We start from the raw sequence: 17,498 nt of genomic DNA, 5'->3' as shown, positions 1-17,498 counted from the left end.
TCCTGGTTCTAGGAGAGACACCCATTTAGTATCAGTATTCGAAGAAAGAAGACAAAAATCAGGTAAAGTAACCCAATAGGTGCATGGTGGAAACTTGGATGTGACCACTTGGCTATGCTCAGGACATTTATCAGGGCATGGCATAACTCATGGATAACATGTTGGAATTCAACTCCTGGTTTATTCATGGCAGCTTACTTTTTTCTGAGTTTTTCTCCTTTTCTCATTTTCATAGAATCATAGAATCATAGAATTAGCTAGGTTGGAAAAGACCTACAAGATCATCCAGTCCAACCATCCACCTACCAGCAATAACCCCACTAAACCATGTCTCTCAACGCTATATCTAAATGTTTCTTGAACACCTCCAGGGACGGTGACTCAACTGCCTCCTTGGGCAACCCATTCCAGTACCTGACCACTCTTTCAGAAAAGTAGTATTTCCTAATGTCCAGCCTAAATCTCCCCTGGTGCAACTTGAGGCCATTCCCCCTCGTCCTGTCACTAGTTACGAGAGAGAAGAGTTATACACATTTCATATGTATATAACTCATTCTGAAGCTTGTTGGAACCAATTGAATAGGAAACTTGAGGTCTAGAAACAGTGAAAATGAAGCACTACAAAAATAATCCTAAAAATCTTCCCTTTGGGAAATGGGGCCTGAATCAGGCATTTGCATTTTCTTCTCTTGTCAGAAGGTGGCAGTGGCAGGCCCCAGATCCTCATCAGGATGTCCTGATATGGATGTGTTGATCTATCAGGACCACAAACGCACTTCTGCTAAGGGAAATGATACAACAAGAAGCTTATCTGAGGTCTGGAGAGGAGGAAAAAGTATGTTAGCTCAGCATGCTCTCAGCTGCATCCCTGGCATGGAGACACCATGGCCTCTCTGGGTATCTGTGTTTTTGAACACTCATGTAGAGAAGTATTCATCCCTACACTGGATCAGAATTTCTATTCCTACAATTTGTGAGTAGTGGTGTAGTGGTGCTTGTCCTTTCCATAGGCATCCTCATGGACAGCCCAAGACAATCTTCTCTTTGCTCCTCTTTTAGCTCACATGTTGTTAAACCGTCTGAGCCCTCCTTTCTGTGCTGAACAACTCAAGGTTCTGTTATGGATGTATACAGGCTGTTTAGAAAGGACAGGCTGGGAAAGTGAGGAAGCGAAATAACCCTTCATGTGAGAGAAGCTGAAATGCCTGAACCTCTGCCTGGGGTTGGGTGATGAGTTAGCTGAAAGCTTATGGGAAAGCAATTCCTCAAAGGAGCATAAAGTTCAGGCTGCCCAGGCCCTATCCAGCCTGGCCTTGAGCACCACCAGGGATGAGGCACCCATGTCTTCTATGGGCAGCTTGTGGCAGGGCTTCAGCACCCTCTGAGTAAAGAATTTCTTCCTAACATTTAACTTAAATTTCTCCTCTTCTTGTTTAAAGTCATTCCCCCTTGTCCTATCACTATCAGACTATGTAAAAATTTGATCCCCCTCCTGCTTATAAGCTCCCTTCAAGTACTGGAGGGCCACAATGAGGTTTCCCAGGAGCATTCTCTTCTCCAAGCTAAACAAGTCCAACTCCCTCAACCTGCCTTCATAGGAGAGGTGCTCCAGCCCTCTGAGCATCTTCGTGGCCCTCCTCTGGACCCACTTCAACAGCTCCGCATCCCTCCTGGGGGCCCCAGGCCTGGACGCAGTACTCCAGATGGGGCCTTACAAGGACAGAGTAAAGAGGAACAATCACCTCCCTCATCCTGCTACCATCCCTCTTTTGACACAGCCCAGGGCACAGTTGGCCTTGAGGGCTGCAAGAGCATGCTACTGGCTCATGTCCAGCTTTTCATCCACCAGGATCCCCAAGTCTCCGTGAGCAGGACTGTTCTCAATGAGTTCTTCTCCCACTTGGTACATAGATCTGTGATTGCCCTGACTCAAGTGCAAAACCTTGTACTTGGCCTTATGAACCTCATTAGGTTTCCATGGAACCACTTCTCAAGTATATCCAGGCCCCTCTAGATGGCACCCCTTCCTTCTGTTGTATCAACTGCAGCTCTCAGCTTGGTGTCATCAACAAACTTGTTGAGGGTGCACTGAGGATCGAGTCCAACTCCTGGCTCCACACAGGACCACCCAAAGTTCAAACTGCATTTCTGAGATCTTTGTCCAAACGTTCCTTGAACCCCAGCAGCATGGTTCCATGACCACTACCATGGGCATCCTGTTCCCATTTCCAACCACCCTCTTGGTGAAGAGCCTCTTCCTAAAGTCTTTGAAAAATTATGGCAAATGGGAGAGATTCCCAATGACTGGAAGGAAGCAAATGTGAGTCCTCTATTAATAAGATCAAGGTGCATTTGAAGATCTGCAGGCTAGTCAGCCTCCTCTCAGCCTCTGGGAAGGTGATGGAGGAATTTATCCTGGAAATTGTTTCTGGATGTAAGAAGGGCAAGATGATGATCAGGAGTAATCAGTATGGATTCACACAGGGGAAATCATGCTTTATAAGTTGAAGTGACTAGCTTGGTGGGAGATGACAAGTGCTCTCAGCCCATTTGCCAGGAACAATAGGCTGAGCTGCTTACTTGGCTGGGAAACATTACATCTCTATAGCTGCAGAGTTCCTTTCTTCAGTGCTGGTCAGTTTTTAAATACTACTTCCTAAGAGCACAGGAACAGGAAATTCCAAAATTTTGGAAATCAAGCAGGTGGAGCAGAAGGCTGGCTTGAATGTACAGAGATCTTCTTCATGAGCTTAGGCAGAAAAATAGTGTATGGCCATTGGAAGTTAGGTCGGGGAACATGGGAAGACTATAGGGATGCTGTTTGCCTTTTTAGGGAGAAAATGTGTGAGGCCATAGCTCAGTTAGAATTGAAGCTGGCCAGTACTGTGGTGGACAACAATTTTTTTTTTTAAATATTTTAATGACCGAAAGAGGTCCAGTGAGAACACTGTTTCGTTACTTGATGGGAGTTGTCATCTTATTAACAGGGGCATAGACAAAGCAGAATACCTTATTTGCCTCTGCCTTCAACAGTGATGATGACTTGAGTTGAAGGACTGTGACTGCAGTAATGATCAACTCTCATCCGAGCCCTGACTGGTGTGTGATTTGCTGCTCCACCTGGATGCATGTAAGTTCATGGGACCTGATGGAATTCATCCTGAAGTACTCAGAGAGCTGGTTGATGTCATCACCAGACCTCTCTCAATTATTTTTCAGTGGTCTTTGGAATCTGAAGAGGTCCCAGTTGACTGGAAGCTGGCAAATGTTCCAGTTTTCAAGAAGGGCAAGAAAGCCTGGTAATTATAGGCCTGTCAGTCTCACTTCAGTGCCTGGTAAAATTACGGAGAAAATTATGCTGGCAGTTATTGAAAAACACCTGAAGGACAATGCAGTCATTAGTCACAGCCAACATGAGTTTGTGAGGGGAAGGTTTATTTAACTAACTTAATTTCTTTTCATGACAAGGTCACCCATCTAGCTGACCAAGGAAAGCCAGCTGATGTTATTTTTTGGATTTCCATAAAGCTTTCGATACTGTTTCTCACAGTCTATCTCCTGGGCAGTAGGGGTAGCTCCAGGACTCATAGACTTTCTACTGGTTTGAGCAGTCTGAACCTGGGGATACACTCCTACACTCCTACCCGTCCTCAGTCAAAAATAAGCAGAAGTTTCCTGCTTCAGTGCCAAGCACTGCAGCATTATAGGAAGACAGTGAGGGCCTGGAGACAGAGCCACTTCCTTTCAGCCAGGCCATTTTGTGTTTTACATGTGTTGTTCTTGTTCTTCCCTTTTGGGTCAGTGGCAGTGATCCAGATAGGAAAGTATCTCCTGTTCATTGGATTAAGTCTTGAAGAAACCAAGGGGATAATTAAGCCAGGTGACAAATAAGCTGAGCAAGTGATTTACGTTCCGGCAACATTAACAGGAAAGCTGACTGGAGTAAATAATCTTGAAACAAGAGGCTACTTCTGAAGTCAGTTAAGTCTGATGAGAAGGGAAAAAATACTGGGTTATAAGCAAAGCAAGCAAACAAAGAAACAACAACAACAAAAATTTCAATCAATCAGAAAAAAAAAGACAAACGGGGACTAGAAAAATTTGGTATGGAAGGAATATGAATTCCTACTAACTATAAAGATATGACTCATCTTTTCACTGCATATTATAAACAGATGGGGTAGCACACCTAGGTAGTTATTAACTCCTGGAAAATCCCCTGTAAGTGCTATGTGTAGATCAGTCTAAATTACCTAGGGATAAGAAGTACCTGCATCAAGTTCAAAGGAAAAAAAAAAAAAAACATGGCTAAAAAAAAAAAATCTAATGAATTATTACGTACAAGGAACATGACTCCCTATAAAATTAAATCATCTTGTTCCCTACCTCCCCATCCTGGTAATTACACAGAGATGCTCAGGCATAGTACACTTCATATGCCTGGGGCAGAGACGATAAACTTTCATAGAGTCCAGTAGGAATTTAGGAAGAGCAGCAAAATTAAGGAAACTTCTCAGACGTGGGGTCTGCTCTGGTCTGTTTGTCCCATGTCCTGCACTCACTGACATCCCCTGTACTCCAGTCCAGTATCAAGATGAAAAAGTGCTGGGAGAGCTGCCAAGCTTTCTATACCCATTTGCATCTCCAGGCTATGGAAAGATTGACCTTCTATCAGATATAAAACCCAAAAATCTGTGCTCAGTACAGTGCTTCGGACCCCTGGCTGGTCAGATCAGGGAGATTAATGCCCTTTCCCCAAGAGCATCTTACAACAACTCAGTTCCAAGAATTACCTGACCTTTATGGGCTTAAGGGATGGCTGAAGTGTTTTGCAAAGCTGTTCTGATACAACAGTTTTTAATCCAGCCCTAGACATGTTAGGTCTTGGCCATTCATTGTCGGGAATTGTAGTAAAATCAATTAGTAGAAATAAGGCTGCTGTGACTAATGAGTTAATGAGTGATGCCTGAATGGAAATGGCTTCAAGAGAACTGCAGGGTTGGATTCCTGATACATGCAATCATAGGGATATGCCAGATTCAGCCTTGGTACTGTCTGACTTTTACCTCGCTTTTCCAGATTTCTCTTTAACTTTTAAAGACAGTCCTCATCAGAGCAGGAAACAGAGGAGGGAAGAGATGGTTGTTTAATTCTTCTCTTTCCAGGTGTGAAGTGGCTCTAATCTCTGCAGAGTCATGGTGTCCACAAGAGATGGATGGGGGGAATGATGCATTAGAAGTGAAGTTTGTATCATTTAATCTCTCCACACCAGCAGGTTTACTCATTACACAAACCCATCCTTGCTGGTGCCTTCCTTAAGAGGCTTTCATCATTGACATTATTTTGTAGTTACTAGGAGAAAACTATGAATTTTTTGACAAATCTCTTTTTTCACCTCCCTAATACGTAGCTTATATTGTAGGTATAATTAATGCTAAAACATGCCCTAACTTAATATCAAAGGTTGGGAAACTGAGGTTAATTTTCCAATGTCAGCTAGTAGATCTTTGGTAGAGCTAAAAATATACCACTAAGCATCTGTTTTTAAGGTCAATGTCTGCTCCTGTTGCTTCCAGTAACTCGTGCACTTATTATCAGGGTTACACGAAAATAGCAGTAGAGTACTCATGAAAAAGAAGAATTAACTAGTGGTTAAACCATGTGGAATACAATGCTGTCTATTTCTGGAGTTGCTACTACCTTACTGCATGAGCCTAATTAACCTCTCTGCATCTCAGCTTCCTTATATCTGATACTGATATAATCATATTTACTCATGTTGCAGGAGTATTCTCAGGTTTAACCTACTTATAGGTGCGCAGCAAAAGCCTAGTGCTAGCATACGACAGTTATTTCAGCATTCCTGCACATCTACTTTTAAATCCTATCTAGCATTTCCTTTCTGGAAAGATATGGAATTTCTAGCAAGTATGCAAAATGAGGAATAGAGCCAAGAGAATGAAGGGTTTAATATGATTAAGTCAAGAAGGCTCTGAAATGAAACCAGTCCCTGCACTTCTCTAAGCACACATTCAACCCATGGACCCTGAAACTTTACCACAGAGGTGAATGGTCCTAGTCTCTTAGGACTTCTTGGCAAGTGCTATTCAGTGTGGTAACTGGGGAATATAAGTCTGGTGGGAAAGCTGAGGGTTTTGGAGTATACTGCATTGGGAATGTATTGGGAAGTTACAGGATATTTCCAACATGTTCCAACAGTAGGAGGACTATTCTGCCAGATAACAATGCCATCTTAGAATCAGAGAATCATAAAGGTTGGAAAAGATCACTAAGATCATCAAGTCAAACTGTTAACCCATCACCACCATACGCACTAAACCGTGTTTCCCAGTGCCACGTCTCCACGGTTCTTGAAAACCTCCAGGGACGGTGACTCCATCACTTCCCTGGGCAGCCTGTCCCAATGCCTTGCCACTCTTTCTGAGAATAAATTTTTCCTAATATCCAGCCTGAACCTCTCCTGGTACAGCTTAAGGCCATTACCTCTCTCCTATCTCATTCTTCAGGAGACTGTCTCTAGGACAGGAAAGTGGCCCAGGTTTGTCAGGTTGGAAATAAAAATTAAATTAACCTTTCCCTTTTATTTATAATAAAAATGCCTCTGAAATGGAGCAAATTATTTGCATTTGAACACATACAGTAGAAAATATCTTTTTTTCTTCAAATCTATCTTGTGGTTGTTGAGTCAGGTTTATATGGGTTATGTCCTTTTAAATTCTTTTTCTTCTCTGTAATTAATGGAAAACCCTAGCACAAAAGGATTTGAATGCTCACAAAAGAAAAAATGAGTTCAACGAAATGCTGTTTGGGTGTTTCTATTAATTCTTGTTACTTACTTTGTTGCTTGCCAAAACTGCAAAGCAATTGCATAAGGTCTGTGTAAAAGAGGAAACATCTCAGGTGCTGCTTAAAGACTCAGATAACATCAACTGAAACTATAAACAAGTGAGTTATGTTGTCATCCCCCAAAACAATCCTCCAAACTGAACGAATGCACAGGCTTTAAGAAAGGTGTCAGCACTGTAAAATTCCTCCTTTCAAAATACTTAGAATGTAATGAAGATCACATTTCAGATGTGCATGTGAAACCATTCATCTAGTGCACATTTTTTTGAGTCCACTTAATACCAGAAACTAGAATCCACACCCCTTTCTGTGTTTAGTTTTTTCCTTAAGAACAAAGCAAACATGATCAGAATACTTCCCCCTTCTTAATAGGATTATAAAATTCTCCCTGCTGAACTTGATACCAAGAACATACCAAAATACCTTTCCCTAAATAATTTAGGGCTGGAATGAGCTACTAAGCTTTCATAATCAACATAATGATTTTATTATGGTGCCACTGAGAAAACAATGGTTCTGAACTCACGAGAGTGTAGATAACACAGAAGTGTTGTTTCTAAGTGAAAGTTATCATAGAATCATATAATCATTAAGGACAGAAAGGACCTCTAAGATCATCTAGTCCAACCATCCACCTGCCATCAACATAAATCTGTTATAGGACAGTAACTGGAACTTTCGGTTTGGATTGATGAGGACTGGGTTGTTTATCTGTAAAAGAAGACCCAGAAGACCATTTATTTTTCACATTTCAGGAGCACAAGTGATACTAAAACTGAGTAAGGTTCCTCCTACGATGTGGTAGGTAACAAAGACGATGGGAAAGTCTCCAAGAATATCTTTGTTTCAGCTTTCAGTTATTTCAGTGGTGATGCACTGGAAAAGGTTGCCCAAGGAGGTTGTGGATGCCCCGTCCCTGGAGGTATTCAAGGCCAGGCTGGACGTGGCTCTGGGCAGCCTGGTCTAGTGGTTGGCAACCCTGCACACAGCATGGGGGTTGAAACTAGATCATTATGGTCCTTTTCAACTCAGGCCATTCTATGCTTCTGTGATTCTATGATCTCTTGAGAACCCTTCCAACACCTGCAATTCTGTGATTCTGTAATTCTCCAGGCTGAACAGTCCCAGGTCTGTCATCCTTTTCTCATAAGGGAGATGCTCCAGGACTCCAGTCATCTTTGTGGCCCTCAGCTGGACTGTCTCCAGCCAGTCCAGCTTGAACCATGGAGCCCAGAACTGGACACAGTACTCTAGATGTGGCCTCACCAGGGCAGAGTAGAAGGGGAAGATCACCTCCTTTGACCTGCTGGCCACGTTCTTTTTCATGCATCCCAGGATACCACTGGCCTTGTTGGCCATCAGAGCACACTGCTGGCTGATGGCCAACCTGGAATAATCAGGTCCTTCTCTGCAGAGCTCCTTTCTAGCAGGTTGGCCCCCAACCTGTACTGATGCATGTGGTTATTCCTCCCCAGGTGCAGGACTCTGCACATGCCATTGCTGAACCTCATCAGCTTTCTGTCCACCCAGCTCTCCAGTACATGGGATTTAATGCTTTGCTGTTCACAGGTACAGATATTTGTTCCCAAAGTACATGGAAACTACCAACATTTCTCTAACTACAATTTAAAAAAAAAAAAAGAAGAAGAAACATCAACAAGCTGCAAAGCAGAGATACTGGAATGATTTAATACCCCTGGGCTTGCACATCATGCTTGCACATCATACTTAGACACAAAGGATCCAGCTTAAACAACTTCAGTTATTGTCCATCAGGTAAACCCTAATTTTCTTCTCCGAGGAACATGAAAAGAAATGACTGTATAGAAGGAGGTGTGGCTTTCTTTGTGGATGGTTAAATACATTTATAGCTCAATTAGACTAGTTTTTCCAGTAGAATTGAATCTCAGGTTGGAATCAGTACATGGCAAGGCACCAGAAAGTGTAGCGCTAAATCCCGTGGTGAAGACCGGTAGCAGCTTAGTGACTGGGTGACAAGGATCTGCCCAAGATGAAGCTCTTTCTGCCTCTTCTGTTGGTTGCCGTTGCTGGTGTGGAGTTTGGTAAGTTCCCACTCTGCCTTGTCCAAACTGCTGAGGGAGATGCAAGGTGAAAGGATACAGTGTGGCATGTTCCCACTGAAGTCCAGGCCTCCCACTTCGGGGGATTTTCGCAAAAATCTGTCTATGAAATATTTCCACCCTTTCAGATGTTCAGGACCATCATGTTCTCATTAAGATTGTTAGTTTAGGTTCTGTAGGAAGTGTTAAAGATAAAATGTGATTCTACAGTGTTATTTCCCTGATACAAATTTCAACTTTCACTTTATATGTGTTCTTGCTCAGTCTGACTCTCATCTTTTTTTGTGTGTGTGTGTGTCTTAATTTTAGTTCCACCTTTAATATTTAATCCTGAAGCCAGCCAGCATATTTAATGCAATGTGTGTAGCGGCTCTCTCTAATTACATGTTGCATTTATAGTTTATTAAACTTCAGCTGTCAGAGTTGGGAAAGAGAGGCTAGGATGCAAAGCTCCTGACCCAAAGTACTGTAGGGCTGATTTTTCCAGCTCCATTTAGTAACACACTGTTGTCTGCATGAAGCCAAGGAGAATTTTAGCAGGCCAGCTTGGGAAATAGCCAAGGATGAAGAGTTTTGGGGATTTTCCTCCTTGGCAGAGGATTAGAGAGTTTGTCATGGCCAGAAGTATCACCCCTACAATCCTTCCTGCTTCATTTCTGTCCATCTTTGCTGGTCATACAACAGCAACTTAATATTGGATGTGATCCATCTGGGATGTGGAGGTAGAGAGCAAGCCCCATGAGCTCTGTAGCTCCAGGGATGCCATGCAAACCTTTACATGTCCAGCTGTGAAATTCAATTGTTTCTCCTCCATCACCAGCTCCATTAATTCAAGTTTGGAGAGGCATATGACACATGGCTGTTTGCATTCCTGAGGGAGTAGGAAATCCACTTATCACAGGCAGCCCCACATGAGCAGCAATGCCACAGCCTCTAATGATGGAAGTTGACCACGTGGTGTATAGGACACCTTGATATAGACTCCTCATCCTTTGTTGCTGTCACCAAAATAGTTTCTTGATTGAAACATGGTTTTACATTGCTGGTGCCAGGCCCTGAGTTGGGGTTTGAGTGGATATCCAAGGCAAGTCCTATGCAGGACAAGACGGGGGCTGTGGTTGCTTTTGTAATACTCATATGATCTGGGTTTCTCGGGATTCAGCCAGTGCAGAGAATGATTTTATCAGTTCCCAGCTAGGATTTTTGCTTTTTTCCTTTGTATTTATTTCCAGTTTATATAATAGATGCCTTCCTTCCTCCATCTTTGGGTCTGAAGATTGGATTCTTCCAGGGAGGGCCAAGTGGATGGGGAAAGAAGGGTTTTTTGGAGATTTTTTTGCAAGATGCTCTATGGGGAGGCAGATCCAACAGCAGTTCTCTCTTTTTTTGATATCCTGTTATCTTTTAAGGCATGGCTCTGGTCACCAGTAGTCCAAAGACATCGGGGTTCTTGCGCTGTGCCAGAATCAATGGGTATCTTGTGCTCACCAGAGCTGTTACTGCAGAGATACAGTCCTCACTGGTCTCAAGAGAAGATGTATCTTTTTTTTCACCATAATACTCTTTTCATTCTGGGATTTCTTTTCTTCTCATCAGAGAGACAGTAGTTCAGAGAGGAATTAGTAGAGGATAACTTGGAGAGAAATGGTCTGTGTGGTCAGGTCTCCTCAAGGGAAGGGAAGGAATCCTGGAGTAGGAAAGTAATGGAGTGGGATACAAATCCTCTGGTTGAGGATTGACTCACAGTCCTAACTTTGCCGTCCTTTTGAATGAGATTTTGTCAAGAGTTGGGCAGCTGGTTAACAGAGGCTTCTGCTCTGGTCCAGGGCTGCTACATTTCTTCTTCCTTCTCCTTCTCTACTTCAAAATCTCAATGAGATAGGCACGGTCAAGATGGATGCTTTAATTAGGAGGAAAAGATTGGCAAATCTTGGAAACTTTATGGAGGATTTGGTAAGCAAAATTTCTTCTAGTGGAAAAAAGGAATTTTCTTCTTTCCTCCTCTGCAAAACTGGGGTAAAACTGTAATATATTTGTAGTTCCTCTATATCTTTTTCTAAACAGCAATGCAACCTGAAATTTTTGCATTTCCTGGAAAGGCAGTGAGAGGTGAAGTATGGAAGATCTGCCAGTATCTAAGTGAATCTAGCAAAATAATCTCTAAGAAATTCCAAGCTCTTTATCTTCTCTTTTGCTTTCAGCTCTCACACATACACACACAAAAGTGCTATAACTGCTAATATTGAAATATTTTTATTTTTCTCTTATTTTAAAGAAGGCTTGGCATTTGTCTCCATTCCTTTTCACGGTGTGGTTTCATTTCTAAGCTACTGCGCGTCTGCTTGCCAATGTGAAAGTTCATAAGTTCTTAAAACAAAAAAGGCACCACTACAGTTCTGCTATCTTCACAAATATGTGCTCTTCAGAAATAGGCTTCACAGATGTTTCAGAGCTTGTTTCAAACAAAGCTTTTATATGCTAAATGTTAGAGTCCTTAAGTCTTGGTGTTTTTCCCTGCTTTGTGCCATGCCAGCTCACCATGGCTACTGAACTACTGCCTTATTTTCAAAAATGAGGCTATTTAATTCCAGATTTTGGTCATTTAGATGTGTTAAACACTTATTGATCTGCTATTTTTTCCATCTTCAAGAAAAGGTATATTCATAAATATAGCTACTATTTAATATATTTAGCCGTGTTTAAACCTGTTAGTTTGAATGATAATGAAAATACCAAGTTTGCACATGTTGGGAACTAAGATCTCTTAATTTGACATCCCTTTGTGCTTTTTTATTTTCCAAATAAAAATCCCAATCCCGTGGCTTTGGCTTGTCAGGTGATGAGTTTCATGAAATCTGAGAATAAAGACAAAGCTTCTTCCCTAAAGGTGTATTTGACATCTGCCAGACAGAGAATTAATGCAAACAAAGCCTCAGTCCACAGTAAGCAAAGCCGGATAATAAAGTGAGCTTTGAATAAAAACAAGACAATTGCTGAAGCTACTTCTGAATGGGCTTTTCCTGGGTTGTTAATTAGGGTGAAGCTGCAGGTAATAGCTATTTTCATAAGGTGTCTTACCTGCCTCAGCCTGCTCTTATGACAATCCATTTTAGGTGTGCTGAGATGAGCTAACTGTTCCTCTTTCTCAATGAAGTTTAAAGCACTTTCATCACTGTCACATGGATAGGATGAGAAAGGTTTTCCAGGCAAGGAAATGCCTGAGGAGGGGCTACCAGCCTGTGATAGTGCCAAAATGTATTTCTATGACTTCAAGGCATTAAAGGGAGGACCTAGGTCAAGTTTTGGGTCCTTTAGCAAGACTGGGGAATAAATCACGCTGGAGAGCTTGTCCAGTGATGGTTTATGTTGCCTGGGAGCCTTTGGTAGGAAATATCAATCAACTATTTTAGCATGGAGTGCTCAAGAAACACTGCATCAAAGTACACAGACCTTCTTGGTGTCTCCTGGAGAAATTTGTCTATCCAAAAGACTTCAGACACTGAATGACTTGAGCTGTGGTTATTCTGTACACCTAGGAGCCATTCTGCAGCCCAGTAGGAAAGTGATAAAGGAACCTAGGAGATGGCAAGAGTTGAGGAAGTGTGAGATAGCTTGGATTGAATTTGGGGCATTTGGTGCCAGAGTGTCTTTTCATAGCCTATTTCTAGAGCACAGGATCCAAGAACATCTCTCCATACAGTCCGTTATTGTACCCATTGTCTTCTTTTTTAAAATAAATTTTAACATATTCCTCAGTAGAGGAGAAAGATTGTGTTTAACTTGCTCCTATGGCTCAGTAAATTCTATAGGGACAGTTCCTCCTGTCTGGGGTGAACTACCCAAGGGCTCAATGTCTGGAGAGCGGTCAACATCAGATGAAATTCTCCCTGCTGCAAGTCTGACTTCTCTGTGTTTCCAGACCTTTTTCTGATGCTCTAGTAACATAAAGACAAGGATAAAAGTAGTTGCAGAGTAAGAGCCATTGGGGGTTTATTAGCTACAAGTGTGCTTATAGTCCTGTGGGAATAACTGATGAAAACCGCCTGGGGATGTGGTTGGTTGGCAAGCAGAATGGTTAGTTGCTTGTCATAAACATGTGAAGTAGGGCCTGTTAGCTAATTGTGATAATGATTGAAAGAAAAACATCTTGCAAATTGCATAATTGAAAGACTGGCGTTCTCCTGGTGTTTTGCATGTCCTAGCTAGCTGGCACCTGGGGTAAGATCTTTGAAGAATTCAAGCACTGAAATTTTGTGTCTCACAAAGCCTGACTTGCTGACATCTAGCCAGCCACCATACAGAATAGTCAGCCCTGTCTTAGGCAACACAATCACCCATAGTATCTGGAAATAAGGGACAAGTGGGTGGGTCAAACGCTCTTACTTCCTACCTTTGTGAACTTACTGTTGATCTGTTGGCTTTGTCAGTTTTTTCATCTTCATCTATTTTTATTTAGTGTTTGGATTTTTCAGCACATTCAGCATGTATTTACAGCATGCTTTAAGGTGCAGAATAAATAATTAAGTAAAATTATCTGTAAACAACTTAAGAACTATCTGGAGGTAAAACAAACAGACAAACAAACATGAAAAAAATAACTTACCAACCACCTTGATAACAAAACAAGACCAGAAGAATCATCCTTGTGCCCTAAATATTCAGTAGCCTAAAGCTGACAGGACTTTCCTGTATTATAGGGCCTCCTGCATATGGCTCTGTGTTTTGTGCCTTAGAATCATAGAATTGCTCAGGCTGGAAAAGACCTTCAAGATCATCAAGTCCAACCACAACCTAACCATATTACCCTAACTCTAACTACCCACTACTAAATCATGTCCCTGAGCACCAGATCCAAATGGTTTTTAAACACATTCAGGGATGTGACTCAACCACTTCCCTGGGGAGCCTATTCCAGGGCTTAACAACCCCTTCTGTAAAGAAGTTTTTCCTGATCTCCAACCTAAACCTCCCCTGGCGCAACTTGAGGCCTTCTCTCCTTGTCCTATCACCTGTCACCAGTGAGGAGAGACCAGCCCTGCTCTCACTGCAATCACTTTTCAGGTATTTGAAGAGAGGAATAAGGTCTTCCCTCAGCCTCCTCTTCCCCAGACCAAACAGCCCCACTTCCTTTAGTCTCTCCTCATAGGGCATATTCTCCAAGCCCTTCACAAGCCTTGTTGCCCTTCTTTGGACCTGCTCAAGCACCTCAGTGTCCTTTCTGTATATAGGTGCCCAGAACTGAACATAGTACTCAAAGTGGGACCTCACCAATGCCGAGTACAGGGGCAGGATTACTTCCCTAGTCTTGCTCACCACACCATTCCTGATCAAAGCCAGGATGCCATTGGCCTTCTTGTCCACCTGGGTACACTGCTGGCTCATATTCAGCCGGCAGTCCATCAGCACACCAAAGTCCCTTTCCGGGCAGCTTTCCAGCCACTCCTCCCCAAGCCTGTAGGGTTGCCTGGGGTTGTTGTGACCAAAGTGCCAGACCTGACACTTGGCCCTACTGAAACTCATACAGTTTACCTTGGCCCATCATTCCAGTCTGTCCTGGTCCCTCTGTAGTGCCTTTCTACCCTCTGGCAGATTGGTGTCATCTGAAAACTTATTGAGGGTGCACTCAATCCCCTCATCAAGATCATTAATAAAGATGTTGATTAGTACTGAGCCCTGGGAGACACCGCTCGTGATTGGCTGCCAGCTGGATTTAACTCCGTTGACCACAACACTGTGGGCCTTGCCATCCAGCCAGTGTTTCACCCAGCAGAGCGTATGCCCATCTAAACCATGGGCAGCCAGCTTCTCCACAAGGATGCTGTGGGGGACAGTGTCAAAGACCTTACTGAAGTCCAGGCAGACCACACTGACAGCCTTACCTTCATCCACTAAGCGGGTCACCTTGTCATAGAATGAAATCAGGCTTGTCAAACAGGATCTACCATTCATAAACCCATGCTGACTGGGCCTGATCCCCTGGTTGACCTTTAATTGATCCACGATGGCTCCCGAGATTATCCGTTCCATAACCTTCCCTGTCACCAAGGTGAGACTGATAGGTCTATAGCTACCAGGATCATCTTTCCAGCCCTTTTTGAAGATGGGAATCACATTTGCCAGTCTCCAGTCCACCAGGACATTCCCTGTTAGCCAGGACTGTTGAAGGATGATGGAGAGAGGCTTGGCAACCATATCCGCCAACTCCTTCAGCACTCTAGGGTACAATCCATCTGGCCCCGTGGACTTGTGAGTGTCCAACTTTTGGAGCTGGTCCAAAACCATCTAATCACGGATTAAAATGCCTTGTTGCTGAGGGAGCTGAAGCTACATCTGAGAGTGTGGCTGGCTGACCAGACTAATGTATTTCTCATTCCCTATAATGCAAATATGTTCTACTGTTCAGTCTCTGTGCAGTGTATGAGTATTTTTGAGAATGATACTACTCAGATGTACCTGGGGGAGCGTGGAGAGAACCCGATGTCCTACGCTAAGGCCAACCTCGTATTTTTCCTCCCTACAGCACAAACCTTGCAGTGTTACACCTGCCATGAACCTACAGTAGCTGAGAAGTGCATGAAGATCCAGAATTGTGCTAAGAATGAAACCATGTGCAAGACAACCATGTATTCCTTGGAGGAAGGTAAGGGCAAGTCTTCCTTATCCATATGATTAGTGCAAATCAGTGCTTCTCCAGTGCAGTCTGCTGGTATGGGGAGAAGTACCTTTTCTCACTTTTAAGACTAGAAGTGATATTTCATGGCGCAGAGAGCAGTGTCCTGCTCTTTTCACATGTCAGCACTTAGTAAATGCAAGTTCATAGCTGATGTTCAACATTGGGCATGGTCAGAGAAAATGTGTTGACTTGAGTCTGAGACATGGAGATGGAGAGTTCTGTCTCTCCAGACCATCCTCATGACCTACACAGTGGGTGTGTGGAGTAGAGAGTTGATGGAGATGTGTCAAGCTCAGTAAGGTAGGAAGGCCAACTGCTGGTCAACTAGAGGCAAACCATAAATCAAACTGAGTTCTCAGGAGCCTTTAGGAAGGTATCATCTGTCTGCAAGTGACCCTAAAGGCCATGACCTGTCCAAATAAATAAATATACTGCCAGCATGAAGGTTCTGTCTTTTTTTCTGGCTCATCTGGGAAGGCTTTGTTTGCATGTGGCAGAGGAAGGAGATATTGAGTAGAGTTGAAGTAGAGCTAGATAAAGTGCTTTCAGGGGACTTCTACAGAAGTAAGCTCATTCAGGCAGGACACAGAGGATGCAATGTGCTGTTCAGCTTAGAACCACTGAACAGGATCTGTTTCTTACGTTTCTGGTAAGAAGTGGTCCAATTGTGTTTGAACTCGTGCCAAGCCTTCAGTGGTGAAGGTAGTCAGTGTTACAACTAGGGACAAAGAGACTACTCTTTCATTCCACCTGTTCCTAACTGTTCCTTCTTTCTTGCTTTGTTGCAGTTTATCCTTTTGTGGGACTCTCAACTGTCACCAAGATGTGCTCTTCAGTCTGCATCCCATCTGATGCGGATGGGATTGGCATGACACGCCCAGTCTCCTGCTGTTACTCCAACTTGTGCAACATTGATAGTGCAGCTAGTTTGAGAATAAGCTTTGCGCCTGCTGGGATGTTAGCAAGTGTCATTTGTGGTCTCTTCTGGTCTAGACTGTGAGGAGCTGAGGAGGGCATGTTTCTACCAAAGAACCCAATGGGGAATGAGACCCTGCCAGCCCAGCTTTCCATTTGGATGCCTCGTGGAGTACCTTCAGTGTCTCCCACAAACAGCGTTTTTAGTTCCTAACCTCCCTCCATAATCAGGAGGGAAGCAAAAATTCAGGAATTCCCAACAAAATTTTTGAGGTTGATTCTCCAAATATTCCCACAGAAATAACTTTATTTCCTTTGTTGGTTAGGTTGATTTTGAACTAAAAAGTACGATTTGTATGGTATATTTAAAGCAAAAGACACAGAGCTAAGAGTTCCTTAGAATGTTCTCTTCCCCACATGTTCATCAGCAGAATAGCTGAACTGACCGATCTTTTCATATGGAATTCACTTTCATGTAGCAGATCCTTTCCAGCCCACAGTTTTGTGCTGGCCCTTTCTGCTGTCTAGATTTCCTTCTTAGTGCATAAGAAGTTTGAGACACATTTCTATGCTTCCAGAATATGAGAGAGGAGATCAATGACCTGATCCAAGGAGGCTGAAATACCTTTTGTTTTCTGTACCCTTTTGAGCAGAATAAAAACAATGTTGTGTTAAAACTGTAGCGGTTGCAAGAGTTATTTATAACATGCCTGTATTCTGATAAATTTTTAATTTTTACTGAATTTACTTTTCTTATTTTCAAACTCCAGTTCCCTCTTCCAGTATTGTTTTATACAGTGGGATGAGTAAGGTTTTGTGATCAGTCTTGCAGTAAATGTGCAAGATATTTCTCATCATTCCCTACTGACAGAGGTCTTTCATCGATATTTCTTTCACAAACTCCACTTGTAAAGAATTGTCTTTATTGGGATGATTGGTTTTGTTAAATTCTGGCCTGAATT

The 17,498-nt window shown here is 42.8% G+C and overlaps 1 protein-coding gene across 1 annotated transcript; it reads left to right on the top strand.

The window, feature by feature from the left end:
• Positions 8,767-17,180, top strand: LOC110394471 (ly6/PLAUR domain-containing protein 2-like). Its single transcript, XM_021388351.1, has 3 exons — positions 8,767-8,930; positions 15,469-15,588; positions 16,410-17,180. Exons 1-3 carry the CDS (start codon positions 8,879-8,881, stop codon positions 16,619-16,621), a joined length of 384 nt encoding a protein of 127 aa, XP_021244026.1. The 5' UTR covers positions 8,767-8,878; the 3' UTR covers positions 16,622-17,180.

The sequence above is a fragment of the Numida meleagris genome, chromosome 2 (genome assembly GCF_002078875.1).
Source record: "Numida meleagris isolate 19003 breed g44 Domestic line chromosome 2, NumMel1.0, whole genome shotgun sequence".
NCBI lineage: Eukaryota > Metazoa > Chordata > Aves > Galliformes > Numididae > Numida > Numida meleagris.
Note: the sequence above shows the minus strand (reverse complement) of the source record. Positions and strands in the feature narration are given on the sequence as shown.

Coding starts and splice junctions, on each gene's coding strand:
- LOC110394471 (XM_021388351.1), top strand. CDS start 8,879: ATGAAGCTCTTTCTGCCTCTTCTGTTGGTTGCCGTTGCTGGTGTGGAG. Junction 8,931..15,468: donor CGTTGCTGGTGTGGAGTTTG/GTAAGTTCCCAC, acceptor TCCTCCCTACAG/CACAAACCTTGCAGTGTTAC. Junction 15,589..16,409: donor CATGTATTCCTTGGAGGAAG/GTAAGGGCAAGT, acceptor GCTTTGTTGCAG/TTTATCCTTTTGTGGGACTC.